Below are 26710 nucleotides of genomic sequence, written 5' to 3' on the forward strand. Positions count from 1 at the left end.
TTCAAAAATATTCCTGTACATTGGGCACAGATTTTTTGCTGATCGAAAGAGTTTTGGACTGAAATTGTGACAGTGTTTTCAAGAAGATCTATGTAGACCTTTTGCGGCCTCCTCCTCCATTTCATAGGAATTGTGATCCTACCATATCCTGATTAGGCTCCTTTAGACTGTTCTGAAGGAATTGTGGACTCCTGGTTAGATGGTGATTCTCTACTGCAGCTGGCAACAAGGGTACACTTTTTGGTCCTTGTTCTACAACTCCCTTTATTGAGTGGAGCTATTTCCTGTGAACGCTCAGGGGGCCCAAGACCTGGTGATGATGGTGTTCGCAGCCCCTGTTATTTCTGTCAGACCATGAGGGTTATGCATTATTGTTTCCACAGTGAAAGGTTTGCCTTATGTAAAGTTTCACAGGTGGATTTACAGGGTCTGTGGTCTCCATTTGACGCTTTTACTGATAAATGTCCTCTGGAGTTGGCTGACCTCAGGCATTCTGTCTGATCAAAAATGTCCTGGGACCCTCAGGTGGTTTAGTGGGAGTTTAGTTTGATTTATCTTTCCTTTATGCTGGTTCTTTTCCTTGGGAAAGATACGACTGGAGTGTAACCTGTTTGTTCAAAAACATTTTCACAGGTTTTGGGGTACCTACTAAATGGAGCGTTGGAGGTCTAGATGTCTTAATAGTTTAATAGTAATAATTTAGTCTTTTGACATTTATTGGCATTCCTCCAAGAGGGACTACACAGGGATCTGGCTACCTGCTCATCAAAGTTGCCTTAGTTACTAATATTACTTTAATTTGTCATTCTTTTCGGCATCTGATATCACAATGGCGCCTCAGTCTTGTCCTCTCTGCACTGCAGGATTTTCCTTCCATCCTCTGTCTAAATTGTCAATGTGCATACTCTGCTAACAGATTGCTTCTTTGCTGGCAATTCTACTCCACATACAGAGTTTCCATACTACCCACAACCACCTCTTTCAGTCTCTACGGTTGTCTTGCACAAGCACAAAGTCATTATGACCTCATGTTTTCTGCTGAATGAGTCCTAATTTTTCATATTTACCAATATTTTTTTCCTCCTGCTCCAAAAGGGAGGCAGGAGGAAAGTACTGGACTTCAGCAGGACAGCTCTGTAGGTCAGCCACATTGTCTAATCTCCACAGATTAACCAGATTCTACATGGTGCATGTCCTGACCTCCACATCAGCAAGCTTTGACAGATGTTCCTTAGAAGTCATTGTTCTAATTCCGTTCTGGGTTTCTGAGACACCCCCACTGCCAGGCTTAGATGCCCCAGATGGCTGAAATTTGAATTTCTTTAATTATTTCTTAAATGTTAATGAAGGACAAACTATCCCATCCTAAAAAGGCTCTCAGTTTGGTTCTGCATTAGTTGAGATTCACAGTAGTTTAAATGTTTGTTTCCTGTTTTAGATAAACTAAGCTTCCTTAACTGCACCCAGTGTTGAGGAGGGATGTAAATTTGCTGTTCTCTGCTGGATATTGTTCCGTGATAAAAACCTAACTGAGCTGTGGAGGTTTTACTATGGGACACAGTAATATCTAGTTATCATCTCTGGCAATGAATGGAAAGTATTTTTTTTTTTCTAGTTCTGGTAGCTAGTTGAACTACATTAAATACATGTATACAAAGAAGAACACCTAATTAGCACTTTTCTCGTTTAAACAATATTCTGTGTTCATCAAATATAACAAATGATGTAAAAAGCATTTGTATAAAACACATTTGAATAGTGTAACATTATAATGCTCTTGCAAATGACAGTGTACAATATTGCAAATTAAATAAAACATTTTCAGAGGATAGAGATAGACTTCACATTGTTTTCTTCTACTCATAAGGCAGAGGATGACTTTGAACTACCCCGGCCTCCTCCTGGTCGTGGTCTTCACCGGCATGTGCGCACAATTCGTGAAGTGCGTACAGTGGTCACCCGTGTTATCACAGATGTCTATTATATGGATGGTGCAGAAGTGGAGCGCAAAGTCGTGGAGGTAAATTTTCTTCCATGCATGATTTTGATGTAAATATTGTCATTTAGTGTGTAAATGTATAACAGGAATACACTTATTTACTTATTTACTTATTTGGGAATACAACACAAAGAAAACAGACAATCAAGCACTAGTTAAATATTCTTTGGCAAATAAATAACCCTATTGGCAAATCAATAAATGGTGCCTAGATAAAAATCTGCAGCTCTCCACTTTAACAAGTACTGTATCTTGTTAAATAATTCAAAAGAAACAAACAAAAAAGCATATGAGAGCTCTGGTTAATATAATGACATGTTTATATTTTATTCTATACTAATATTTTTAATAAACACTAATACGCTCAGCGTGACAAAAACTCCTTAATATAGAACCTATAGGAGTTCAAATCAATTACACACTTTTTTGTTCAGCTATTGCAGCCTAATGTCCATAGTTCTCAAATAATGGAGTATTGTATCCAATAATTAGCCCTAAGGAAAAAGTTAATAGGAGCCAACCTATGATGTTATGCCCTCTATGGGGAAGGTTCCAGCGATATTAAGCTGTAGATACAGATCTAAAGCACAGTTGAAATATGCCACACATCTCCTCGCCAATAGGATGCTTGCTGTACCGTACAAAAGTCAGTTGTGCCTTCTAATGTTCTCTTAGAGCAGTGTTGGCTAACCTGTGACACGCCAGATGTTGTGAAACTACAAGTCCCAGCATACCCTTCCAGCAATAAGCTGCTATATATTGGCAAAGCATACTGGGACTTGTAGTTTCACAACACCTGGAGTGTCACAGGTTAGCAAACACTGTCCTAGAGACTGTGGTATACTGTCCAGGATTTGAATAAGCTGCTTCCGTGTGATGAACAATATGACTGAGAACTCAGAGTACTCTGCAGATAAAAAAACGCGTGTATTGAAAAAAAGTGTGTTCGTGCACGGTGGCGTAAACTTCTAAGGGCGCTTTCTTCAGAGGTCCCCATACAGGGCATAACATCATTTACTTAGGAAGAGGATTTTTTGTTGTAAGGTTTGCCTAGTATAAGATTATTTTTCATAGATATGTCTGATTCACAGAAAATATCAGTTAGGCACATTTGTTATTTATTTATCTTTGTTGCTTTTTGGTAAATATAAAACATTAAAAATACAAATAATTGCTACTCCTCTAACAAATAATTTACACACACATGATGTTTAGGTCTTGGGTTAATGTTCATGTATGAAGCATTTGTTCATTATGTGGTCTATTTTTCTTTCACTGACTGTAGTGCATAGAATCATGTTGTATTTACAAAATAAGTCATGTGATAAAAGTGGGTGGGGCTTTTCAGCACAAATGCATAGATTTGGTTAGGCACATAAAATGCTTCTAGGCAAATCACAGCTAAAAGGTTAAATGTATTTGCCATGTGTGTGCTTGTTCTAGGAAGCTGATGATCCAGTTATAGAGAGTCATGAATATGAAAATGAAGTGTCACCTTCCAGAACGGTTGGCTCTTCTCTGACCTCTGGAGATCTTGCAGATATTAGTTCCTTTTCCTCAAAAGCTTCAAGCCTTCAGCGCACTTCTAGCGGAGCAAGCAGTGGCCTCTCTGCTGGGCAGAGCACCAGTGGTAGTAGCTGTGATAGAGGGAGGGCAACAGCTGCACTCAAAGGGAAAGGTGGCCAGTTGGAGTCTGGAGAGTTTGCTATGCCAAGTGGACGTGGAAATATAGGAAAGCTAAGGTACTTGTATGGCCTCATACATAAAATAATTACATACTGAAAATAAAACCAAAATACGTTACCTAGGAAAATCCTATAGAGGAGTTTTCAGTTTTTATTTTGTGGGCATTTGGGTTCTAAAAAACAGTCTTGTTATATCCAGATGTTCTGTAGATCAATTATACAGTAGTAAATCCTAAGTAGGGAAATATAGGTACTGAATCCCCAGATCATTCAGAGCCGTAAGATAAACTTTCTTCATTTTTTCCAGTCCTAGGAAAGTGGCCAGCCAGCCAGGGTCTTCACACCGACCAGGAAGAGAAACAGGGGTGCAAGTGAGTGAAGATGATGCAGATGCATCGCTTGGAAACAGACCAGGGGCCAAAGCGCCCCTTACACCCCGTGGAAGAGGGAGGAGGGGACGTCCTCCCTTTCGAGGAACTGGATCAAGGTATCCATAGTGAGACAGTGTTGGCTCTGATCAGGCAGTCTTTTATGTTTTTAGAAGCAAAGGGTTTTTTGTTTTTTTTGTGTTTTATTTTATTTTTTGTTAAATCCCAGTGTTCATTTTATTGAATCTGTCTTAGCAGCTGCCATATCCAGTGGTTTATTTAGACACCGGCTGTTGAAAGTGGCCAGCCAGCCATTGATGTGGGAAAGTAGGCCTTTCCTCCATTATATTTAATGCACAACTGAATTAAATATTTTTTTTAATATAAAGATAGGGAGACCAGGCTCTGTAAATGCAAAGACGGGAGATCAGGTTCTTAGAAAATGGAAGACAGGGTAGGATTTTACTAGTTGTGCAGCACTCCTGAAATCTGCTTTTATAAGCAGCCTTGAGCTTTTTACCATTTTCTTTATTATTTAAATATAAAGTTGTTTTTTTTATTAGTCTCTAGTTATTATTGTTTTAATGTGCACACTTGCATGGGTTGCTACTTCATTGTGTAATAAACTACGCAGCCGTTTTGCTTTTATTGTAATCATCAGATCGTGTATACGATTGTTCCTGTACACTAAATTGATGTATTGCTTAATATGTCACTTGCAGCATTTGCACACCAACCCTTCATGACTCATTCACACACGCGTGCTGGCAAAATGTGTAAATATACATTAAAACTAATTGATGCTTTAGCTATGTTGTAGGTCGATTCTTCTAAAATTTTAAAAACAGCATGAAAAATTTAGAATGCAATAGTGTGAATGAGCCCATAAGAAACTTTTCATTCTATTCTTAATGCGCTTTTCAGATGTTGGCGTTTGATAGGTGCATTAACAATAGATAGGTGTGAATGAGCCTTAATGGTTATATAGATCCGGTTTTTATTTATTTGGGACTTGTTTGATGAAATGTTAATTTCCACTCCATTTACAAACATTGGGATTGAAAGTAAAAAAAAAAAATCTTTTCAGTTCTGCATATGTAATTGAAATAAAAATACTTGGCAAAGCTGACAGGTGGACAAGTACAAACAAAATTACACAACTATGGCACCAGATTATCATTTTGTCTGGTAATTACAAATTGTACCTTCAATATCCTGCAGCCATCCCAGAAAACTAGATTTGCTTAGTTGCTGTTCGAGCCACATGTTTGGTTTTTTTTGGGTTCCCCATCATAGCGACTATAATCCCTAGTTTGACACACATTGTTTCACTGTACAGTTATAGTCCTTTTATATACAGTGGATCCCAACAGTATAACAGTGGATCCCAAACTTTCTCGTTTAAGGCACCCTTAGAGTCTCCATAAATTTTTCAAGGCACCCCTAAGCCAAAATAATTACCAAATACTCCCCCACCTTACTTACCACCAGCCCTGGCCGCGGCGCCCTTGTGAGATCGCTTTGACACCCAAGGAGCCGCAGTGCACAGTTTGGGAACCACTGATATAGAATATACTCCTACAGTGTTTTGTGGGTAGTGGTCCACGGTAATGCAGCGATGGCCTTTGTCTTAAAAACCAAAAGTAACATTATACTGTATGTAAGTAAACTTAATGTTTCAGTGAGCTGCACTACAGAAGAGATGAGTGCAAAACAAGTATTTATCAAATACATATATGTGATTGCCATAAAATGGGAATGGCTGCTCCCTTCATGTGTTAATGTTTTTTATTTCTCTTACAATAAAATTTCTCTTCAGAAGCATGCAGTTTTATAGATGTGGACTGGGGTAAGCCATATATACTGTTTCCTTCAGCTCTTTTAACCAGCTGCTTCTTTTCAGCATTTCATTACCTAATGGTAATATTGGTATTTTGTATGCACTTAGTTGTACATTGATTATCAACTTTCCAGGGAAATTAGCTCAGCGGCTCATGCACATGGCGAGGATTCTACAGCTGCTGCCATTCCAGATGAAGAACCATTTACACGCATCAACATTGGTCATCCAGAAGCCCGTGACAAAGCAAGCCCAGGATCACCCTCAATGATTCGCAGTGACTCCCCTGAGATCCCCTATCAAACTCCATCAAAGAATGAAAGCCTGGAATCCTCAACAGGCAGTAGTTTTGTGGGGCTCAGGGTTGTAGCCAAATGGTCCTCCAATGGCTATTTTTATTCAGGAACAATTACTCGAGATGTTGGTGGAGGCAAATACAAGCTGCTGTTTGATGATGGTTATGAGTGTGATGTTCTGGGAAAAGACATTTTATTATGTGACCCTATTCCTTTGGACACAGAGGTGACAGCCCTTTCTGAAGATGAATATTTCAGCGCAGGTATGTTCTAATTTATGGACAAAGTCATTTGTGTTACTTTCTAAAACATAATATCTACATGAATATGATATGCTGATGGAAACGCATGTGATCTATTTTGTGCAATGCTTAGGACTTGCTCTGGATGAGGGTTATTTTTCAATGATTTTGAGCACTGCGCTTAATATATTCTAAATTACATAAGTTTCCTTAGAGCTAATAAAATACATTCACAGAACTGGAAATGTTTAACATTGTATTTACATGTTCTTTGTAGTAGAGTGCTTTTATCTATAAGCCATTTTCTGCAAAAGGTGGCTAAAAATGCTGGCTGCTGGAACTTTTACTCTATTTATAAACCAGATTGTATTTTAGGTGTAGTGATCTTTTAAGTTGTGTACAGTGACTGTACGAAGAGACCCTTGGTACTCATATCTTTCTGGTTTTCAGACCTATCTGCTTAACATGTTTCCAGGTTAAATATCCAATATTTATCTATGATTAGGATACATTACTAATTGGTGTAAGATTATACAACCTGTAAGATGTGATGGACAAAATACTAAATACAAAAATAATAAATTTAATAAAAACTGCGACCATGATGGTATAGAGGCTGGTACAGGTGTTAGGCACTGAATTTGAATTCTGCACAAATTCAGAAATCTCTATATCTGAATTGCCAGAGCCAGTCTGGGCAAAATCACTGGCATTAGCCATTACAGAGCTTACCCAGCTTGCTGTTCACCCTAGGGAGGTAGGTGAAGTCCCTCCTCCGATTCCCCTCTCTGTCACCTTAGGGAATACGTCTTTCCCTTGGGAGTCTGTTAGGCCTGGTAGGAAATTTCAGATTCCATGCAGGCTGCTAGTTCTTTATCCTCAATCTAATGAGGATACTTGGAAATGGAAATTCCCTCCTAAGGTGGCCACACCCATTGCACATCTTTCCAAGATAACAACCACTCCCATTCTGAAAGCAGCTTCCCTCAGGGATGCCACAGATATACAGTGCAAAAGTCTTTTTAAAGTCCATTTATGTGGCAGCTGGGGCTGCTCTTAGACCCATTTTAGCTTCTGCATGTGTAAATAAAGCAGTAGTCTGAGCAGATTTCGGATATGATCTGATCTGGTTTATAAAGCTTCTGGAGAAAATGGTCTTCCCCTTTGACACAGTCCAATTTGCATGCTTTCACTCCAGGACGATCCAACTCGAGATTATAGCAAAATGGAACAATTCTGCCCATGGTTTGTCCAGCCAACTCATCTTTGTCCCTGTGGGCTCCTCAGCTCTTTTGGTGTTGTAGCATTGACATTCTCAACTTTGCCATCTTATTATAATATTAATAACCTCTCTCTGGAGGAATCAAGACTGCCCGCAACATGTTAGAACTAAGACCAGTGATAAACGCTCTAATAAATGGACTTCTCTTCTAAAGGGGAAGGCCATAAAGATCCAGTCTGCCAATGCCATAGCAGAAGCATACATAAACCACCAGGGAGGCAGCAGAACATTCCTGGCAATGAAGGAAACCACCAAGATTATGCGCTGGGCAGACCGGAACGCTCAGGCAATTTCAACAATATTCATTCCGAGGATGGAAATTTGGGTAGCAGATGTGCTCTTCAGCCCAAGGAATGGTCTCTTCACACGGATATCTTTCTTCAGATAGTACAAAAGTGGGGTCAGACAGATTCCGATATCATGGCATCTCGGGTTAACCATAAGGTGGAGTGATTTTGTTCCAGAGACCCGAAGGCACCATGTTGGTTCCTTGAGCATTTCAACTCGTCAATCTATCTATGCTGGCTTATGTCCGTAATGGTTGCTCCAGATTGTAATGGAATTTGTGGTACACAAACATTGCAAATTTGCCAGTAGGTTCGTCCTGGTGACTTTTTCTATTGTCTCTTTTGCTGGTCAGTCTGCACAGGGTTTATAACTCGGTCCCTAGAAGGTACATATCTCAGTCCTTTCGGTCTATTTTCAAAAAAAGATAGATCTGCTGGACATACACAACCTACGGTGGCTTCAAAATTCGCCCTGAATCGAGATATTTTTATTTCAACCCTAAGGAGGACTAACTCTTTTGAAGAAGAGGACCTTTGCTTTTTTGGATGTGGTTCAGACCCTTAGACTCTATTTGGATAGGGCATCAACTATTGTGAAAACACAAAACCTATTTTTCTTATATGACGCTCAAAATACTGGTTGACTAGTGGCTAAATAAGCCAGGTGGATTACTTCTGTTGTTCGTCAGGCATATATTGGTTCAGGCAAACCAATTCCCGAAAATATTAGTGCTCATTCTGCCATTCTCTGTATGCTGGGCCTTGTTGGAGCAGCTCTGTACATATTTTCACAACATGTTAACATTTCTGCATCCAAAGATGCTAGTTTTGAATGTGGTCGCAGTGTCCCCGAATGGACTCTGAGAAATGGATTTAATGGAAGTACAAAAATCCTGTTTTTACTGATATGTTTACAAGCTCTCCAAAGCCATACAGATATGTATAATTAATAACCCATATATGTACAAAAAAGTGAACTTTCATGGATGAAGTTACCAAGAAGTGCAAAGCTACTGGAACAACAGTATAGGATATTTTGGTGTCCAACTTGGAGGAGTTCCTGTATATTTCCATACAAAAAAGTTTGGTTTTCAGTATTGGCAAATGGTCAATATTTTTATGATTACAGGGCAGTATTGCTGGTGTAACGTGGGGTAGTCGGGGGGGAAGGGTTGTCAACTTTCAGTCCCGGGGGGCAAGACTCGACTCAGCAGCCTATTTTAAAGGAAAAAAATGCAGACGGCCCAGTGACCCAGCACAAAGTAGCCCATTATGGGACCGATCTGGGGGGCAAATGCCCCCCTGCCACCCAGCCTGCCCCTGGGGGTAGTGTAGTTGCATGTGTCATGATTGCAAACAAGCTAAGATTCCAGGTCATCCAGCAGGGCTGCAAATACCGGTCACAGTTTGTAGACCACCCAGCAGGTCACATGTTCCAGGTCACTCAGCAGGGATGAAAATAACTCTTACAGTTTCCAGAGCAACCAGCAGGTGCACAGGTGTATTGCCATCTGTCGCAATTTGCAGAGGACAATGGTAATGCATTGTTGTAGATGGCAGGCAGACACTTTGTGAAATGCAACCAATTACAACGCCAATATTTTTCTGCAAATCTATAGATGAACACCTTTCATTCGGTATATGATGTGCCCTGCTCAGACAACGGCATCATAGAACTAAGTCACTCATAAAAGTCATACTTATGCTAGTAACACACAGATATTATTGTCTATAGCAAGTCAATAGATGACCATTGTGTGTGTTGAGAGGGGGAGTGACTTACAGAATTTAGGGAGTAAAATGTAGCTTGTCTTTGCTGCACCCCAGTTGCTAAGGAAGACTTCTCCTCACCGAATTTGTTTCTTGGAGGTAATGGCTTTCTGCTTTTTGATTAATAAGGGGTAGTGTAATTCTGATGAAATCTTTCTAAAGATTTCTGACTATTAAATATGTGCAGTTATTCCCAATTTTATAGGATCTTATCTGATCTTTCATTGTAGAGGTGGGGGTCTTAAGTTGCTCCTGTACATAATAGTTCAGATGCCTAGTTTCAGTATTTTAGATCAAATGGAGGTGAAATTTTGAGCCTGAAAGGACTTAACATTTAATAGAGATTAGACAAATGCTTTTTAGGTATGTTAGAGAATGAGATTGTACAATGACCTTGATCTGTGTGTGTGCAATTATCAGCCAACCACACTAATTTAGCTTTGTGATCCACTCGCATAGACTGAGCACCTGGATTTGTCAATTTGGTCAGGTTTGGTTGGTGCCTAAATGGAAGGCGATCCTGTAATTGGTACAGTAAGAATGCAATAGGGGAAATGTCCAAACATTAGGCCTGTGTAAGGGCAACTTTATTTTATTAAGTGTTACGATCGTAACACACAACTTTCTTCTTTAAATCTTCTTCTTCTTCTCATCTTCTTCTTCTCCTTTTGTTCTTCTCTTGTTCTTCTTCTTGTTACTCCTCTTTCTTCTTCTTGTTACTCCTCTTTCTTCTTCTTGTTCCTCCTCTTTCTTTTTCTGTTTCCTCCTCTTTCTTTTTCTGTTTCCTCCTCTTTCTTTTTCTGTTTCCTCCTCTTTCTTTTTCTGTTTCCTCCTCTTTCTTTTTCTGTTTCCTCCCCTTTCTTTTTCTTTTTCCTCCCCTTTCTTTTTCTTTTTCCTCCCCTTTCTTTTTCTTTTTCCTCCCCTTTCTTTTTCTTTTTCCTCCCCTTTCTTTTTCTTTTACCTCCCCTTTCTTTTTCTTCTTACAGAGCATTGCTCCATTTTAAAACCTATGAGGAAAAAAATGTTAATTACATTCATCCTCACCTACACTCATACAAACATACTAATAAAATCTAATACTAAGCAGCAAGTACTGCTAAGCACTATTAAACGCAGCCCAAATCCTTGGGCACTTTAACATAACTGAGGTTGATGGGGTTGCAGAGGGGAGGAGTCAGCAGTAAGTTTAGTTCTTAACTATTTAAGTGCCAACTTCAAGTGCCCTCAGACAACCCCATGGTAGCAGTGTCCCCCAGATGGACTCGGAGAAAGAGATTTAACGCAAGTACAAAAATCCTCTTTTTATTAGGTGCCTTGTGACCATGTAATTTCACTTACTGTCCACGAATATGACTCAGAGAACTTTTGCTCAGTGTTATTCTTTGCAAGTTCAATAATTATTTTAACTCTGTGTTATATACATATCAGATAGCTCCTTATAACATTGACCTGTTGTTTATTTTGCAGGAGTGGTAACAGCACACAAGCGAGATTCTGGAGAACTATATTATTGTATTGAAAAGGAAGGACAAAGAAAATGGTACAAAAGAATGGCAGTTATACTCTCTCTAGAGCAAGGAAATAAGCTGCGAGAACAATTTGGTCTTGGTCCATACGAACCTTCAACACCGTTAACTAAGGGATCGGACATAAGTCTCGGTACTGTTGATATCTTACATTGGCCTTTCATTGGAATTTTAAGAGGATATTTAAATTGTAGGAAGTTTTCATACATCTCCTATCTGCAGTGTGTATTTGTACTCCATCAGCCTGTACATGTACAATAACACATCACGTACAGTTTTATACTGTTGTTCTGCTTGTGTGCAACATGGCTATTTGTGTCTTTTTGTTTTTTTTAAGATAATCTAGTAGAAGGAAAGCGGAAACGGAGAAGTAACGTAAGTGTGACAACCACACCGACCAGCACAAGTACATCCAGTACAACCACCCCAACTAGAAAAGTGTCTGAGCACCCTCGCAGCTCCCTGGGTCCACTCTCTGGCAAAAGGAAACTCATCAACTCAGACGATGATAAATCTCCAGCAAAGCGTGGCCGCAAGTCTCTCTTGATGAAGTCTGGTGAGGCTTTCACATTTTATTAGGAAATTGATGAAGCTAAGATAGGTGGAGATTGTTTTCAGGTCATACTTTGGTACACCTGTACCAATACAGGTAATTCCTTCTGATATGATGAATTTTATATAAAAATGTATTGTATTTTCATGTACGTTTTGTCCTATTTCCCATCTCCTGCATGACTTTTATGGAGCAGCAAAGTTAAAGACATACTGGGTGGTATTATGTTGTGTAACACTAATGTATCACTAAATAATCACAACAATAGAGCCTAATAGCACTCCAGTGGTAATTAGAAATATAGTGGGCATCAGCTCTTCCACAGTATTATGTAGCGGTAGCCCCACGTGGCAGTTGCTTGTAAGAAGTTTATCCATCTTCATGGACAGGTGATGTTGTTGCTTTTCCCACTGTAAAGAATCACAGAAGCCATATCTAGAAAATCGACAGACCGAAAGATACTGGGAGCAGACTTAACCCTCTCTGAGCCATAGCCCTAGAATCTACCTCTATGGGGTGCGAGGAGAAATGAGCAGAGATGTCTGTCATAACATTGGCGTGATAGGTCTCTCTGGACGTTCCAGACACACATCGCGCTGAATTGAATCTCACCCCATAGAGAGAGATCAGTGGTCCACTTTCTAGGCACAAAGAATAAGCCCTTTGTACCATTGGCAGGAGCCACTTCTGGATTTCTCAAAAAAACTCTGATTTTACTATGGTTTCCCTGGAGGTTTTGGAATATGCAGAGCTGCTCTGTGTATGATTTTATGGACATCCAAACATAAACATATATATAAAGTAGTTAAAAAGATATTGTCACTGTAGCTAATGCCGCCCAGTAATGTACAATTTGGCCTGAACACATGGGAAGGATTGTTGCAGACCTGAGATACAATGAAAGGGTTAAAATCAGCATTACTGCTCACTTGAAAGTTTACTTGCACATCTTGCCACTCTTTTCGCCTTTAAGTTGAGACACCCAGAAGGTTTAGTTTCAGGGCTGCTATTTTATGATAAATATTTGTGCAATTACTATATTACTTCCATGTCCTGCAGTTAAATGTGTGAAATAGTAAACCATTTTCTATAGTGCAGCTTTAAAAACCTTTTGTGTTCTCATGTATAAAATTAATTGTATGGTGTCGTTAAAAAGGTTCTGCAAAAGGAGGTGATTTTATGAGCCCCAATGAAAGTGGAGATACTGAAAGTGACCAGGCAGCAATAGAGGATACACATGGACCTTTACCCCATAATAAGTTGTTGTTCGTGGGCTATTCATTCCTCCTTACAACGGCCACAACCAGTGACAAGCTCAACAATTGTCTAAAATCACAGGAGATACCTTCCCTCAGCAGTGAAGAAGAGGAAGGTACGTGTTTTGGGTAGGGGAATGTTTTGTTGTGTTTTTTCCCAGAATAGGGCTTATTTCCGAACATTGGATTTATAAGCAAAATTTGTGCTGAACCACAAGTACCAAATCAACATTTAACTGTTATCCATGTAATGGAATGCAAATGTTTGCTGTGTTTTAGTGCAGATTTTTCACCTAAATGCAATGTTAGTAACTAAGGCAGTATGGTGGCTCAGTGGTTAGAACTTCTGTTCCTGACCATGGACTTTTCTGTGTGGAGTTTGTATGTTGTCCCCGTGTTTGCGTGGGGTTTTTATGTTCTCCCTGTGTTTGCGTGGGGTTTTTATGTTCTCCCTGTGTTTGCATGGGTTTCCTCTGAGTGCTCTGGTTTCCTCCCACATGCCAAAAACATCTAGCAGGTTATTTGGCTGCTATTAAATTGACATTGGTCTCTCTCGCTCTGTGTGTGTATGTTAGGGAATTTAGACTAAGCTTCAATGGGGCAGGGACTGATGTGAGTTCTCTGTACAGCGCTGCGGAATTAGTGGCGCTATATAAATGATAATGAAACGGGCCATAGTAGCCCAATAGTCAGTATTGCGTAAATGGTAAGTGTTCTAAGCAACTGTAAATAACAAACATTTGTAGAATGCCTCACTTTTGTATTGTTTTCCACTCCAACTACATTAATGCTATGCAAAATGTTTTAAAATAAATATATATATATATATATATATGGTCTTGGCCAGGGTTGATATTCATTGGGTAATGTTGGTATCACAACACTGGTTTACACAAATGTCATAATCAAATATTTATCAGATTTAAATCCCCTACAACCTCCTAGAATTAGAGGCATTGGTGCTTCTATTAAAACAGCCGTGGTCTTGTCTGTAGGTATACTGTCACATGGGAAGAGATGATTTAGCTACAGGGTTGGTTATTTTCTTGGGAGTAAATCTCAAACGTTGTATTTTTGTTATCAGTGGCGAGATGATTTAAGAAAATAAAAAATCTCTTCACCACATCAAATTTATGTGAAGGATATTGTTTTATTCACATCTAGAACAGATTATTCATATCTAGAACAGATATAACAATAAATGGGTCCCTGTTCAATCTTTAATAAGAAAGACATTCCTGGGTTCTCTGTAGAGAAAAATTTAGACGTTAAACTAATTTCTTTGAGTTAACTCTCAAGTGGTTTATTAGCTGTATCTTATTGCAGAATACATTGAGAGCACGCCCTATGACCGGAGATACACAGAGTCACAACTCCGCGCAGGAGGCGGTAGTATCTTGGACAGTTTTAATGAAGCGTTGGTGAGAATTTCATATTACAACCTTTACAGAGTACATGATATGTCAGTGCCATGTGTTTGTTCTATGGGGGAGAACAATTACGCTCTGGTATCTTCTCACAGCTGAAATGTAGTCATTGCAAGTGATTAAGTGCTGCTTACTTTGTTTACATGCTTTGTAAGCACTAAATTGCCAGTATAAGTGGTGTAACTAGCATTAACATGCACCTATACTTTCTCTGTAAATGGCATTTTAGTACATTAACAACATTTAATTCCTGAAATTGCAATCTATGTATCCTCTTACTTTAGATGCGATGCCATTAATCTCCATGTTACCGTGGTAAAAGAAAATATTATTCATTGTTGCTAAGCTGCAAAGTCAGTTCAAAATGACCACTGGAACTACCTGTGAAGGGAGACATCAGGGGGTAAATGTATCAAGCTGAGAGTTTTCCGGTGGGTTTGAAAAACCAATCAGATTCTAGCTATCATTTTGTAGAATGTACTAAATAAATGATAGCTAGAATCTGATTGGTTTTTCAAACTCGCCGGAAAACTCTCAGCTTGATACATTTACCCCCAGCATTGTATGGTTACTAGGAATCTCCTGCCATACGCTCTGTACCATTTAAGGTCAGATTAGATTTCCTAGCACTAGGTTATTATGCAACATTGTAGTGCTTTTTTTAACGATCATTATTGTTTTGTTACCATGCTGTGTGGAAGAGTGGGATTATCCCCGTTTAGTAAGATGTTACCTTAATCTCAATCGGTCTGTAAGCAAAGTAACCTAAGTGTAAAGATAACTAAAGCTCCCATCTTATGTATAAGTATATAGAGAGGTTACGCGTTTGTTTCCTGGCTTTCCTAGTGTAAAGTAGCCGCCCAGTGCTTACTGATTGCTGACCAACACTGCCGGACCAGAAAATATTTCCTGTGCCTTGGAAGTGGGATCCCCTGTGTGTCTCACGTCTGGGTCCATGACAGCTGTCACGCTAATGAGCTGCAAAATTTCCGCAATTATCTCCTTCCTGCCGGATACAGCCTTCAAGAGGAAAGAATTTTGGAATGGTAACATTGTCTTCATATTTATCTATTTCGTATGTTGGATAACATCTTTGGGAAATTTAGTCCACAGTATTTTTTTTAAGAAACAAAAATGTAATATATTACAATTGAATTTCGTAGGCACGACTCCCGGCATCCCTTTCAAGGATTGCGCTTTCTTGTGGTATCTGATCAGCTAGAGAACTTTTTGGAAATGTGGACGGAAGTATTGATGACTGGAGGGGCAGCATCTGCAAAGCAGCACATCTCCACAGATCTCAACAAAGGTATCTGTTGTCCGTGGGGATCTTAAGCTTAATAATCATGTTTGTAGTGATGCCTTTAGGCCAACAGATGCTTTAGCAACAACATATTACAGATTTATGTTTGAAAAAAAATAACCTACAGTAATATTATAATATTAAATCCTTTTTATACAAGGATTTAACAGTAATTTCATTAAAAAAAAAAATCACCGAATGCCAATTGTCAGAGACAGATTATATGAAGATGCACCAACATCTCTAAGAACAGGAATGCATAAGAAGAAAGAGATGATTGAAGGATCTTCGATGTTGTTCACCAAACCAGCGTCACTAATGTAACTGAGTTGTGACAAATATTACAGACTAACCCTTAGAAGTGACAGCAATTTTTTTTTTCAGTAATTTTTAAATATCATTTAGTTCCCAATTCCTTATTTTTAAAACATACAATTAATTTTAAAGTGCTTTAGAAGGAAATGCATTAATGAACGATATGTCCCAAGATTCACCAAATATAATATTGATCTCGGACAAATAATGCTTTGATCAATCTGCTCCGATCATAGGCTTATTAAAGACCAAACACTCCAAGGAATATGTGGTGTAATAAAATACAGAAGCTGAAATGGGGTAGACTGCAGAGTGCTCTAAACCAAATTATAGTGCTAAGAAAGGACAGGGGTTTATTTAGTTTTACGATAAATGTTCCACATGAACCAATTAGTGTCACTTCATTTTTCATTGATCAGGCAGTTGGCTTCTCTGCTTCATGACAATCCAATAGCCATCTTACTTGCTAGAATGACTTGTTGGGGTACACCATAAGTATTCAGGTCCTATACTCAATTTGTGAGCATTTACAAGATGTACCTTATCTATATGTAAGGACCTCGCATTCCAGCTTCCCAATGCTGAAATTCAGATTGTGTAATTACTGAGGAGAAAGTTGTAACAGACCTAGATATGACCTTGAAAGCAGGACAGCACAAGTCTCTCTAGAGTAGAGATTCTGGAGGCTTCCACCCTCATTTAACAGAGGACTATATTGGCAGGATCTCAGAAGGAGGTGATTAAATGCTGCTGTCTTGATTCCAGCATGTTATTGAAGAGAAGGCAAATGAGAGCCATGAAGGTGGGCAGCTGAAAGTCATAATTCAGCCATGCTCTTACATTATATTTTATATATTTAACTGCCATTTTGCATTGAGATTGTCCAAGTATGGGATTGCACTCTTCCCCCGCCAATGGAAAGATGCTGCCAAGGACACTGACTCTTGTAAATATATCTGGGACTAAACCCAGACTGAACAGAAACACATGAAATGAGATTCCTGAATGTGGGCGATCTTTTTCATGAGCGATTCACATGGGAACATGGAGGAGTCTTTGATGTTGACAGACGTTAACTGTTCCCCCGACTGAAGAACTAGATTTCCATCCACTCCAAGCAAAGGAACTGTTGCTGGATGAAAGAATTTCATTTCAGATTGAAGCTTACATATCTATTTCATTTGCAAGAAAGAATGGATGAGATAGAAGACCCATTGGTAGATTGGCTTTGCCAGAACTTGCAAGATATGAGAACAGTGGCATGGGAGATGCACAGAATTATACACTCATCAACACCAAGAAACTAGCATTTATCTTGAAGGTGTGACCGAGTCCAACTGCTTCATGAGCACTGGACCCAGGGGGAGATTTATGCAGCTATAGAGTTATAATCTGGTTTGTTAGGCTGGAATGTTTTTGTATGTTTAATCTGGGTTGCTTCCTATTGACGTTTCTTTGTAAGATTTGTCCCAGCATGGTTATATCTTGAGGTGAGTGGAAGAAGTAATGTCAGGGTATGCTAGCCTAAAAACCAGATGCCCTTAGCTTTAGGTGTTCTATTTTATTAGTGTACTCTTTGGGGTCGATTCAATTTGGCCACGTTAGTCTAGGAATAACGTGGCACTAATAGTATTACCGTTAATATGGTATTTGTAACCAGGATTTTTGCTTGCAGCCCCAAGCAAAAATCAGCATTTGCACGGTAACAGTGCGCAGGCTGCGTTATTCCTAGAATAACATTGCCGAATTTAATTGGCTCCTACGAATACTCGCCAGTATTTAGCATAGAAGCTCTGACCGTGCAGTAGTTGGGAAAATAGGATTTTTATACTCCTTTCCTCTGAATCCATTTGGTGAACACTGCACAATGGTGTATAGAGGCTCCTTTTAGGAATATGGAATTTGTAAACCACCATGTTTTGTAATAAAAACAGACCAATTATTGTGAAATTCAGATGGGGGCTCTCTTTTGCAAATCCCCCTAATTCTGATACCTTCTTGTCCATTTCCATGGCAAGGAGGGTAAGTGTACCACGTGAGAAATTTTACCTCCACTGGATCCAGAGGTTCAAATGGAGGTTGTTGTAATATCTCCTATCTTGACTACTGCAACCTCCTGCTATCTGGCATTGCTGACACCAATATATCCACACGTCAATACATCATAAATGCTCCTGCAAGACTGATCTTCCTCTCACCGCTCCACATCTGCTGCACCACTTTGCAAATCCCTACATTGTCTTCCTCTGTCCTTCAGAATCCAATTTAAATTACTCACCCTTACCTATAAAACCCTCAACACCACCACCCCTTCATACATATCAAAAGTCTCTCCTTCCTATCTTCTTAGATCTACCTCTGACCTGCGCCTTGTCTCGTCTCTGGTAAACACCTCGTACTCGCTCCTACAAGACTTCTCCCGTTCTGCTCCCCACTTATGGAATTCCCTACCATGCCAATCAGGTTTTCCCACAGCCTTCAAATCTTTAGACATTCTCTAAAAACTCATCTTTTTTTTTTTTCAAAGCTTACCTTATCCCTGTGGATACTATTCACACTAATACACCCTCACAGCTGTCCCACTTTCCACTCTAAGCCACACTTGTTCATCTTGTTTCAGCTGTGCCCTCTTCAACTTAGAATGTAAGCTCTCTAGTGAGCAGGGTCCTCCATACCCTTTGTTTTTATGTCCATTTATTTTGTCTACCTTCTATTACCTTGTTTTATACATAGTTTTTATATATATATATATATATATATATATATATTCACTGTTTTTCCTACTGTACAGCGCTGTGGAGCACTGTGGCACCTTACAAATCTACGATAATGCTGTCAACACCAAATTCCCAAGTGACTAGAGGAGGACTGAATGGGTGGTCTCATATGGGTCACGCTCTGAAAAGAGTCTGCACTGCTGATAAGAGTGCAAACCTTTTGCTGGGGGGAAAAAAATAACAAAAAGGTAACAACCTGAACCTTCAAAAACAGGAACAACATAGGAAACTGTTCGTACAGTCTGGAGGACTTCTTTTCAGAGACAGGCTTCCTAGCCCTCAGCATGGTGTTTATATAACAACCCCTCTTTCTTAACTATTATGGCTTCAACTTCCACACCACACAATCCAGTTTCCTTAAGCTCTGTTAAAACAGTACCTAAAAGAAGATTTTTACTTACCGTAAAATCAATTTCTCTTACTCCATTGGGGGACACTGCGAGACAATGGGGTATAGTAGTGGGTGTGGGCGTTTAGGCACTTATCAACTTTTTTGATCTCTACTCCCCTCCTCTACTATGCCCCTCCTCTCCTGTGGATACCTCAGTTTTGACTAACCAAGTGTATGAGAAGGGGCGCCCTGAAGGGCAGAGAAAAGAAGCATACAGATTCACAGAGCAAGGGAGGGTGTGCAGTGTCCCCCAATGGAGTAAGAGAAATTGATTTTACAGTGAGTAAAAATCATCTTTTCTCTTTCCTGCCATTGGGGGACACTGCGAGACAATGGGGACTTACCAAAGCTGCCCCTAAGGGAGGGAATGCTCTGGAACAGCTGCGCGCAATACTTTCGGGCCAAAGCTCGCATCTGAGGATGCGAAGACCTGCAACTGGTAAAACTTAGCGAATGTATGAACAGATGACCATGTGGCCACCTTGCATAGCTGCTCCGCTGAAGCACCATGGCGCGCCGCCCATGACGCAACAACCACCCTCGTAGAGTGAGCCCTAAGCGAATCTGGAACAGGGAGAGATGCTCGGACATAGGCCAGGCTGATGGTAGAGGTGATCTACCGAGTAATAGCCTGTTTGGACGCCGGCCAGCCGCGCTTTTGCGGGTTGTACAGGATAAAGAGATCTTTGGTTTTGCGGACTGTGGCTGTGTGGTCGACATGGCATCGGAGGGCTCGGACCACATCCAGTGATCGCAAGTCGTTGTCCACAGAGGAAGACGCTGGCAGCACGATCTCCTGGTTCATGTGGAACCTGGAGATGACCTTCGGGACAAAGGAGGGTTTGGTGCGAAGAACCGCTCTATCTTCGTGAAACACCAGGAAGGGTGAGGTGCAGCCAGAGCATTGCCAACTCAGTTTTCCTCTTAGCTATGTCATCAGCTCAGAGAATGTCGGTCTTCCAAGTGAGGTGGTGTAACTCTGCCGTCTGAAGGGGTTCAAATGGCGGATGGCTGAATGCCCTGAGCACCAGATTAAGGTCCCAGGGCTCTACAGGGTGAGTGAAAGGAGGCTGAACATGAAGCATCCCCTGCAGAAACGTCTGGACTTCGCTGAGAGCCGCAAGTTTCCGCTGAAAATATATATATATAGGGGCATATTCAATTTTCGGCGGAAACGGGGAAAATCTCGCGGTCCGCGCACTATTAATGTTATTACGGTAATAGTGCACGGGAAAAGACGTTATCACGGTAGTTTTCTCGCTGGATTTCAGCTCCCTGAGCCGCGAGCTGAAATGCAGCTAACTATTACCGTAATAACGGTAATAGTTTTAACGCGGCAGGGATATTCAACAATTATGCGCAGACACATGGACCTTAAGGGACCCCAGTCAGAGTCCCTTATCTAGACCGCCCTGCAGGAAGGCCAACAGCCTAGGCAGGCTAAACCTGGAAGTATGGGCATCCCGCGACTCGCACCAAAGTATGTAGGTTCTCCAGACTCTGATATATGGGCGAGGAGGATGACTTTCTGGCCTTGATCATAGTGTCAATAACCTGTGGCGAGAAGCCTTTGGCTTTGAGGATTAAGGTTTCAATAGCCACGCCGTCAAAGTCAGACGATCTAAATCGTGGCAAAGAAGGGGGCCCTGAGCGAGGAGATCTGGGCGCATTGGCAGGTGGAACGGAGGGTCTGCTGCCATTCTTAGAATGTCTGAGAACCATGCCCTGCAAAGCAAAATGAGGGGCTACTAGGATTGCGGGACCCGCTCTCTTTTTAGGTTCTTTAGTACCTGCGAGAGTATGGATATTGGGGGAAACGGGTACACCATTTCGACTTGCCATGGTGTCCGTTGCATGTGCTAGAGGATCCCAGGACTTGGAGCAGTACAGGGGGACTTGGTGATTCAGCCTGGAGGCCATGAGGTCGATCTCTGGCATACCCCAGCGTTGTGCTAGGAGGGCAAAAATCTCCTTGCATAGGGACCATTCGTCTGGGTGGACCTTCTGTCTGCTGAGGAAGTCGGCCTCCCAATTATCTACACCCGGGATATATACAGCCGAGATCTGTGACACATGGCGCTCCGCCCATTATGATTTTGTCCGTCTCTTGCATGGCCCCTGCGCTGTGGGTCTCCCCCTAGTGATTTAGGTATGCCACTGCCGTGGCATTGTCCAATTGACAAGGGCGCAGAGGTTTCTAGCAGGGAATCCTCTACAAATTCAAAGTACTGTGAACCGCCCTGAGTTCTAGGACATTGATTGAAAGAGTAGCCTCCTGGGGAGACCAGAGTCCCTGAAACCTTAGAGACCCCGTGACCCCTCCCCAGCCTGACAGATTTGCGTCTGTGGTCACTAAGGTCCATGTGACAGACCCGGGCCTTATATTGAGAATATCGTGCCAACCCGGTCTGTTCTCAGTGGGCCAATTGAACAACCATGGCGCACTCTGTTATTTAATGCCGCCCAGTGGCCAGATCTGTTATTGTTGTGGTGTCCAGAGAGGGAGGGGGGCAGGCAGCTCACAGGAAGTGTGAATCAGCTGTGGATCCTGTGACATCAAAAAGTAGTGGAAGGGGTTAAAAGAGGAGGATCAGGAGGGGGTCTCTCCCTGTTTGCTAACTATTGTTATAGTAACTCTGCAACACAGTCCGAATGGCATCATAACCGCAGGGGGGAGACCACTGATGTCATGCACTATTTCCACCCATGTTACCACCCAAACTCTTCACACGAACAATCACATGAGGACAATGAGTGGGAGGTTGACCCAGGGAGGGTCAAAAAGAGCTGTCTGGGGGAGGGGGGTTGTTGTTGGAGAATCTTGACACAGCGAGGACTTGGACTGTTTGAGAGTAACCGTATTCTCGCAGGACCTTAAAGGAATGCTTGAGGCAGGAGCTTGACAGAGATCGGACAGTGTACCTCTAAGACTGATGCTGTTACCACTTCATCGGGAGACACTTGCAGATTCTGGGGAATTGGTGAGCCTACATCGGTAGGGAGACTATACCCAGGGTCCCACCAAATTGGTGGAGAGTTGGCCGAGCAGCTGGGATCATCAAGATACACAGACCCACCTTAAGGATCGGAAACCCTGGCCCACTTGGATTGTCAACTGTGGATTTTATTACCAGGAGTTTGGGCCTGCTAGGACTCTGTGCTTGGAGGTAACCTGCTGGGGACTTTGTTGGGGAGTTTTTACTTGCACTGGTGATTTTCTGACACTTGATATATTTGGTGGGGGAACAAGTTTCTCCTTGGGGAGCACTGTTGTATTTTACTAAGTGTGTGCACTCTGTTTAATAAAAGGGATTATTATTTCTTTCCTGTCTCCTTACCTGTGTGACCTGTGAACCTAGAGGACTGGGTATCTAGAGAGCTTTGGTTATAACCCTGGTGTCCTCACAGTCCAGAAGCCCGTCTGGAATATCTGACCCTAGGCTAGATTCTGCGTGGTCAACCACAACGTCAGGGACAAGCGAGTTGGTTTCGACAGGCGAATAATCTGCCTGTCTAGATGCTCCTGAGACCCCAACCACTTCCGTAGGATCTCTAATTGGAGAGGGTGGGAATAGAACTGAGCGAAAGGCACCGCCTCGTATACTGAAACCATGGTCCCCAGAAGGTTCATGCAGCTGAGCATGGATGCCTGTGCTCGGGCCAACAAGGTCATGGTCCTGCGCTGGAGGGCGCTGATCTTGGCTTGTGGTAAGTAGACTCTCTGGGTAACCGTGTCGAACACTAGACCCAGGAAGCGCATTCGCTGGGATGAGGGAGGATTTTAGTAAGTTTAGAATCCACCCATGGGCCTCCAGGAACCGCATGGAGGTTCGGATATGGCGAGCTAAGAGTTCTGCAGACGGGGCCTTCAAATGAAGATTGTCTAGATAAAGGACTAGTGTGACACCCTTCTGTCTTAGAATTCCCGCCATAGTGGCCATGAGTTTTGTGAACATGCGTGGCGCAGAGGCTAGCCCGAAGGGTAGGACCCTGAACTGAAAGTGGTCCGACCCTACTGCGAAGCAAAGAAGGCAGTGATGCTGATCCCATATGGGGACATGCAGGCATCCTTGATGTCGATGGATGCTAGGAACTCTCCCTGCTCCATGCTTGCGATCATCGTCCAAAGGGACTCCATCTTGAACCTATGGGTAATTACCTGCTTGTTTAGGCACTGCAGGTTTAAGATTGGACGTAAAGATCCGTCCTGTTTTGGCACTAGGAAGAGGATGGAGTAGAACCTCGGACCTCTTTCCTGCACTGGAACGGGGACAATGACGCCGGCTCCCAGTAGCTTTGGAATAGCCTTCTGAAGTGCCTGACGCCTGAGGGGCAAGAGGGGATGGGGGTCGAAAAGAACCTTGGTGGGGGAGGCTGGGCTGGGTCTCCTATGGAGAGCGGAGCGCACTAGACCCCTGATGCTCGTTGTCTAGTGGGAGGGGGGCTTGTCGGTCAGTCAATTGGCAGGGGTAGACGGATCCCTGTATCTCCCCCATGCGACATGTAACGCTGTGCCCCAGTTCTCTATTTAGAGTTCCTATGTGGGGCACCTAAAGAGTTAATGGGCAAAATGAATAAACAGGAACCTGCTAAAAGCTTGTCTCTAGGGGATGGACTGCTGGCAAGAGGTGCAGGGTAAGTGGGCAGCAGCTGCTTCTTACCTTTCGCAGGGACCCAGAGTGAAGGAAGCCACCGGGCTGTTCACCCCTCTGGGTCCTAGGATCAATCCCTGCGAGGTACCTTAAGTAAAAAGGACAAAAATTTAAAATAAAAACATGTAAATATCTAACTAAACTAGGTATATAGGCAGGAGCCTATACCAAAGTGACCTAACTCCTAAGGCAGTTTAAAAAAAACTGAGGTATCCACAGGAGAGGAGGGGCATAGTAGAGGAGGGGAGTGTAGAGATCAAAGAAGTTGGTAAGTGCCTAAACGCCCACACCCACTACTATACCCCATTGTCTTGCAGTGTCCCCCAATGGCAGGAAAGAGAAAATAACAATCTTCCTTAGTGGAATATGCCATAATGGACCCATTGACATGCTCAGTGTCTGTAGCATGATCATTTTGGCAAGTCTGGTGCCACCAACAGCACCCGAAGTTACACCTTTTTGAGGATGTATGGAAGCAGTGCCACCGGAGGAATCGGATAAATGAGTTGGAAATACCATGGAACCGACAAAGCACTGTCAAGAAATGTTTTAGGGTCCCTGGTCCTTGATCAGCACTACTTCGCAATGTGGTTCAACCTGGAGACCATGTCTGTTTTTGGCTGATCAAATCTCTCAACAATTTGCTGGAAGAAGGTCCTTATTAATTTATTTACCTCAAAATTAGTTGTTTACATTCAATGATTCATAAAATAGAATGTACTATGAGAGACATTTTACAACTTCATAAAATTTAAGTCAATGTTGTAAATACTTTTAGATGTATCAAAACGGACACTGCTGCTACATTTAAACTGTGTTTTTGTCTTTTCTAGATGTTGCTTTGGCTGTATTTGATGTAGTAATCACAGATCGTTCATGTCCTGAATCCATCTTAAAATGTGCCCAAGCCCTGGACCTTCCAGTAGTTTCTCAAGAGTGGGTCATTCAATGTCTCGTCAACGGACAGCAAGTTGGCTACAACAAACACCTAAAATACAAACATGATTATATTTCAGGTTAAAACTACACTGATGTCATTGTCCTTTTATCAGCTCTCCCTACTTTTGCTGCTCCTTGCATTGTGCATACGGTGTTTTACTGAAGTTTTAGATAGTTTTAAATGTTTGTGTTGTTTACTCTACACTTGCATGTGTCCACTTGTACATAGTTTTAACTGCTGGACTTTTATGATAAAAATAAATGTTGAATCTCCTTGTTTTATTTCGTCCATCTCCAGTTCCATTTTTATGTATACTTAAATGGTAAACGTGACTTATTAAAGCCTCATTTACAAATCTGCGTAACGAGCATTCATACATGTTAAAAAGTAGTTAAAACTGGCTTTTGTAAAGTGAAATGGAGTTTAGTGCTTCATGTAGAGTAATTACTTAGAAGCAAATTACAGAAAAGGCAATGCAAGGTGAGAGACTTTCAAAATATCTATTTTACTCTTTTTTGGAAACCTGTATCTAAGGCTAACATTGTATTCAATAAAAGTAGTTATTACAGTTATTTTGATTGATCAAAATAAGTTAACTTAATCTAAGGTACTAAATCAGAGCATTATAATGTCATTTCATGTAATCCATTTATTTTAATCATATTGTAGAGGTTATAACTACGGTCTTAAACCTTTATTAAAAAATACAGTTTCTATAAATAACTATTTTTTTCTTACATTTTGAAATAGATTTCTTCAGAAAATCTTCCACATGATCAACCCAAATGTATCTAATGTAAAAAGAACAAAAAAAGCACGCAAGCTTTTTCTTATTTACACACAAAACAATAACTTATCACAAAAGGATACATCTAAAACTTCAGAGGTCACATGATTGCATTACACTTCACTTTTTTTTTGTTGATTTAATAATAAATGCAACTATTTGAGGTCCTACACTTGGATAGTGTATTTCCAAATGAGATTCATCATGAAGATAAGACAATTGTAAACTTATCTGAGGAAAAAAAAAAATACTGAAATACAAATCCGGGGAAAGATGTAAAACTATTTTAAAGACTTAGGGCTAGATTTACTAAGCTGCAGGTTTGAAAAAGTGGGGATGTTGCCTATAGCAACAAATCAGATTCGAGATCATTTATTTAGTACATTCTACAAAATGACAGCTAGAATCTGATTGGTTGCTATAGGCAACATCCCCACTTTTTCAAACCCGCAGCATAATAAATCTAGCCCTTAGTCTTCTCCACAGCACTGTACTCAAAGAGAAGTGGAGAGTCACAAATGTGAGATTTTCTAGATCAGGCCATCATGTTCCTAAACAAATTTGTGAAAAGATCACTTGTTAGGAAGGGCACCAAGAGGCATATGGCTACTCATCTCTGTAACGGAAGACTAAGTCTGAAGCGCCCATGGAACACTAACCTAGATACAAATTTGCTTTGTGGAAGGCAAAAATGAAACCATTATTAAGTACTTGCATGAAATCTCACCTACTTTGCCAGAAAGCATGTGAGCGCCTAAAGAACGTAAAATCTTCCTCTATAGTATAGTATTTTTGTCCAAGCCTCCCTGCTGGGAAAAATGGTGGCATGAGCATAATGCTATGGCGATGCTTCTGTCTCAGGGGCTGGAAAACATATCAAATTGATGCAAGAGACTTGCTGCAATAGAACTCCCAAGGCCTAGGACAATCATCCTCAGTATACAGAAAAAGCCACATTAGAGCGACTTAGCCAAAGCTTAGACCTAAATACCCTTGAATCTATGGAATTATTTA

At 41.2% G+C, this 26710-nt stretch overlaps 1 protein-coding gene across 9 annotated transcripts in view; it reads left to right on the forward strand.

The window, feature by feature from the left end:
- Positions 1-25190, forward strand: part of TP53BP1 (tumor protein p53 binding protein 1) — a 119922-nt gene extending 94732 nt beyond the window's left edge. For 7 of the 9 annotated variants that reach the window (XM_075207875.1, XM_075207882.1, XM_075207874.1 and 4 more), the window contains 12 exons: positions 1868-2020; positions 3443-3741; positions 3992-4171; positions 5872-5901; positions 6027-6451; positions 11237-11428; positions 11633-11851; positions 13005-13220; positions 14431-14525; positions 15378-15577; positions 15695-15840; positions 24803-25190. In XM_075207875.1, coding sequence (XP_075063976.1) covers positions 1868-2020; positions 3443-3741; positions 3992-4171; positions 5872-5901; positions 6027-6451; positions 11237-11428; positions 11633-11851; positions 13005-13220; positions 14431-14525; positions 15378-15577; positions 15695-15840; positions 24803-24990 — 2343 coding nt within the window. In that variant the 3' untranslated portion in view covers positions 24991-25190. The remainder of the gene's footprint in view (positions 1-1867; positions 2021-3442; positions 3742-3991; positions 4172-5871; positions 5902-6026; positions 6452-11236; positions 11429-11632; positions 11852-13004; positions 13221-14430; positions 14526-15377; positions 15578-15694; positions 15841-24802) is intronic. The other 2 variants (XM_075207878.1, XM_075207879.1) reach the window with 2 other exon arrangements.
- The last annotated feature ends 1520 nt before the right edge of the window (positions 25191-26710 follow it).

The sequence above is a fragment of the Mixophyes fleayi genome, chromosome 4 (assembly GCF_038048845.1).
Source record: "Mixophyes fleayi isolate aMixFle1 chromosome 4, aMixFle1.hap1, whole genome shotgun sequence".
Classification (NCBI taxonomy): Eukaryota; Metazoa; Chordata; class Amphibia; order Anura; family Limnodynastidae; genus Mixophyes; species Mixophyes fleayi.